Source organism: Alnus glutinosa, chromosome 14 (genome assembly GCF_958979055.1).
Source record: "Alnus glutinosa chromosome 14, dhAlnGlut1.1, whole genome shotgun sequence".
Taxonomy (NCBI): Eukaryota; Viridiplantae; Streptophyta; class Magnoliopsida; order Fagales; family Betulaceae; genus Alnus; species Alnus glutinosa.
This window is the reverse complement of record NC_084899.1, coordinates 3,392,889-3,397,686: the sequence shown is the minus strand read 5'-3', so window position 1 is coordinate 3,397,686 and position 4,798 is coordinate 3,392,889. Positions and strand designations below refer to the sequence as shown.

Sequence of the window (4,798 nt, the reverse complement as noted above, 5' to 3'; positions counted from 1 at the left end):
AGTAAAAATTATACATATAAATATATAAACCCTAACCCGACCCTAAGTGTATGTATATACTATGCTATATATAGCCATAAATAATAACCGTAAGTGTATGTACTATATATAACTATAAACCCTAACCCTAAGTGTATATACTACATATGTACATAAACCCTAACTCTAGGTGTATGTATTATATTTGTACATAAACCCTAAGTGTATATACTATATATAACTATAAACTCTAACCCTAAGTGTATGTACTATATATAGCTATAAACTCTAACCGTAAGTGTATGTACTATATATGTACAGAAATCCTAACCCTAGGTATATTTAATATATATGTACATAAACCCTAACTGTAAGTGTATGTATTATATATATCTATAAACCCTAACCGTAAGTGTATGTACTATATATAGCTATAAACCCTAACCCTAAGTGTATGCACTATATATAGCTATAAACCCTAACCGTAAGTGTATGTACTATATATATACATAAACCCTAACCCTAGGTATATGTACTATATATGTACATAAACTCTAACCCTAAGTGTATGTACTATATATAGCTATAAACCCTAACCCTAAGTGTATGTACTATATATAGCTATAAACCCTAACCCTAAGTGTATGTACTATATATATCTATAAACCCTAACCATAAGTGTATGTACTATATATAGTCATAAACCCTAACCCTAAGTGCGTATACTTGATATAGTCATAAACTCTAATCCTAAGTGTATATGACTATATATATATATATATATATATATATATAACCCACATATAGTACATAAATTCAATGATTGATTTACACATCTCTTGTACAAACATGGATATGAGATGTGTAAGAGAATGAAATTAAATATTTCTCTTTAAAGAATGAGAAAAATTCACATTTAGCTTTTTAATTTTTAATTTTTTAATTGTTTGAGGAGATTCTCTTTTTAACTTGATTGAATAAAATTCGACTTAAACGTCGTAAAAATACTATAAGATATACGCTATAGTTTTTTTTTTTTTCATTTTTCCAACTGTTTAGATTTAATATCACAATCTTTCTCATACAAAATTATAGTAAATATAATGTAGTTTTTTGTAACAGCACATAAGCCAAATTCATTCGAATTTCTATAATATCGGAACAATCTAATTATAATCAATCTAGGATTTAATGTTATATTTAAAAGTGTACAATAATGACACGTGAAAATTATATTGACATTATTATTCATAAAATGTAAAATCAATTAAATTATAACACATAGCCCTAAGTGTATATATTATATATACCTATAAACCCTAAAACCCCTAACCCTAAGTGTATATACTATATATAGCGATAAACCCTAACCCTAAGTATATATACTATATATAGTTATAAACCCTAACCCTAAGTGTATATACTATATATATCGATAAACCCTAACCCTAAGTATATACTTATACTAATATAGCTATAAATCCTAACCCTAAGTGTATATACTATATATAGCCATAAACCCTAACCATAAGTGTATGTACTATATATAGCCATTGACCTAAGTGTATATACTATATATAGCTATAAACCCTAAGTGTAAATAATATATATAGCTATAAACCCTAATTCTAAGTGTATATACTATATATATCGATAAACCCTAACCCTAAGTATATATACTATATATAGCTATAAACCCTAACCTTAAGTGTATATACTATATATAACTATAAACCATAATTCTAAGTGTATGTACTATATATAGCCATAAACCCTAAGTGTATGTACTATATAAGGGACTAAACCATAAGTATTTAATTTATTATGTAGCACGGAACCCTCAAAATAATTGCATTTACTATATATAGCCATAAATAGCAAGGTTAGGGTATATATATACAAGTCATTATAAATATATATAGTTTCTAAACCGTTTACATAGATGCATATCTATATATATAGTATTAATTATAGGTTTTTAAATTTTGTTATGTTTTAATTTTTTTTTTTTTGTTTCTAAACGTAGATGGTGTACAAAACTAAACCCTAATTTGAACTATTTGGTTTAATTATATATATATATATATATATATATATATATAGCACCAAATTTGGTTTAATTATGCATATAGTACAATATGTAAATTAGGTTAGGGTTTACGTACTTCTCAGTATACCATATATATATAAATAAGGAATTCAACATGTAAACTCCAAGTATAGAATTTACATATAGCATATAGCCTTAAAACCTAACCTTATGTGTATATGCTATGTACACTGTAATTTCACAAATTTATATAGTTAATAAGATAATGAGTTTTTTTTTTTTTTTTTTTTTTTTTTTTTTTTTTTTAAAAAAATGAACACAAAACAATTTTTTTTTTAAAATATATATTTGGAAAAAAATAACAGTTGGCCACGTGTATTTATTACACGTGGCAACATATGGACGCGTGTAAAAAATACACGCGTCCAATTGGACACGTGTATTATTACACGCGTCTACCTGGACACGTGTATTTTATACACGCGGCCAATTGGGTTGTTTATACAACTAGCCACGTTGTCAAAAAGACACGTGGCTAGTTGGACACGTGTCTACAGTAACTGGTACTGTAGACACGCGTCTAATTGTAGGGTTTTTTGTAGTGGATGATTTTAAAAGCCATATTACATTTGAAAAATAAGAAGATGAGTCTTGCATATAAAATTACTCTAAAAAGATATTGTACATTCTCGGAAGCATATATATTTACTAGTTATATACTTAAAATAAGATTTTTTTTTATTTTTTTTTATTTATTTATTTTTTTACTAATATGGCAACTGCATGTCTATTTCACCAAATGTCATATTTGTTAGATGACTGCTTATATCACATAATTTTTGTGTTACATTTTTGAATGATTGTTTATCACATAGTCGGTGTGTCCGATCCTCTATCTAGTCATACAGTTTTAATGTTTTCCTTTCATTATTTCTTCTGCCTACCTATATATTCTCCTCACTGGCTTCCCATTTTGTCATTCAAGCCTCCAATTAATTTGGTCCTACTCTTGCTCCATCTATTTTATTAATCGCTCTATTCTTAATTGTGAGAATTAATGGCTAGCAAGTCCTTGGAACAACAGATTGCCACCATTAGGCAATCCCTCTTTACTGAGGTCTCTCTCTCTCTCTCTCTCTCTCTCTCTCTCTCTCTCTCTCTCACTTGGTCGCATAATTAAATACTCCTTAACTTACAGAAAAAGTGTTGAATTGGTGGTTTCTCATACGATATATATGTTGGATATATATATAACTTTCAATCCAAGTATTGCAGGAATTAATCCTTGATGAGCAGTTCGCTAAATTGGAGGAGTTGGAGGGTGAGGACGATCCAAACTTTGCTGAGAATTTTGCGAATATTTATTTGAGCGAGTCGACAAAGTATATAGATACCATAGAACAAACATTGTGAGTGGCATAATATGAAATATATTCCTTCTAATTAATGTATTTCCATTTCAGTTAATCTAATTAATTTATTTATGCTAATCAATTTTTCCTGACTTATAAATAAAATAACAATAATAATTCAATTCCAAACTTAGAGATGGGATTGGAAAAATTTATAATAACTTTGGGCTTTAATTTATTGTTTCCTAGTGAAGCAATCGCCCTCGATGTTGCTAAGCTGGATGAATGTCTTGATTCCTTCCAACGCGACAGCGCCTGGTCCGTACTTTTTTTTATTTTTTTAATTCTTGATTATTAATGTTTCTCATCCAATAATCTTCAAAAATTAGACATGCATGGTGGGTTTAGAAGCTCTACGTCCTAACAAATAACGTACGTAAATTGAAAGAACGTACTACAAATAATCCCTCTTCGATCTTTTTAGTATTTTCTGTTATCTTTTCTCACGATTGTTATGATTGATTTCAATCTTAATGACGTTATTGTTATTTGCAGCCTTGGTGCTAATAAGGTGATTATTGAAATCACTAAAATGCTTCATTGTTGCAGGAGAGGCGATATGGAGGGGTAATGTTTCTACTTACCCAACTTGAATCCCTTTTTTTCCAGCCCTTAATAATTTGGAATAATAAATACAATTTTAATTATATCTGCAAAAAAATTTAATGATATATTTGAAAGATACAACTAATATTGCTCATAGTTTACATTAGTACTAATAATGCTAAATAATTATAAGAAATTATTGACTTGTCTATGATTATGAATATATATAAACAGCTGTAAGGCTGGTTTTCTGAGCCTGAAACTAGTGTTCGACAATCTGAAGAATAAACTGGAAGCTTATCTAGAGGTCTATCTCTCTCTCTCTCTCTCTCTCAAACACACTGCAATTAATTTTCTTGTTTGATTTGGAATAAAGAAGTCATATTTTAGTTTGTTTTGCAGTTGTTGCAAAAGGACAGACCTGACACGTCATCTAGCGGCTCCCAGTGAAGATATGGTTGGCAAGAAGAAGTAGTATTTGATGGATTAACATCTGTAACAGACAAATTATCGGTTGAACTGGTTTAAATAAGTGACATGCTAATTAGTAAAGGAATGGTTCAAAATGGTTGAAACATCCAGGAGCTTTCCCTGTATGCTAGCTGTTGGTTAATTGGTTTAGTTCAATGTCAATTTGCTGGAAATTAATCTTGGTTCCCCTCAAAGTTTAGTCTGTCTGCAATAAAGGTTTCCTAACTATTTCTAATGTTCTTTTTGGATTAGTGATGAGGTTTAGTTTGCACATGGAAATTTGTTTTTAGCTTTTGGTATTTGGAAAAAACATATTTAATTCCCTCTCTAATGAAAACTG

At 29.0% G+C, this 4,798-nt stretch overlaps 1 protein-coding gene across 1 annotated transcript; it reads left to right on the top strand.

Annotated features, from left to right (window-relative positions):
* The first annotated feature begins 3,086 nt into the window (after positions 1-3,086).
* LOC133857514 (histidine-containing phosphotransfer protein 4-like) lies at positions 3,087-4,012 on the top strand. The gene is made up of 4 exons (XM_062292780.1): positions 3,087-3,146; positions 3,305-3,438; positions 3,631-3,699; positions 3,937-4,012. Exons 1-4 carry the CDS (start codon positions 3,087-3,089, stop codon positions 4,010-4,012), a joined length of 339 nt encoding a protein of 112 aa, XP_062148764.1.
* Positions 4,013-4,798: the final 786 nt, after the last annotated feature.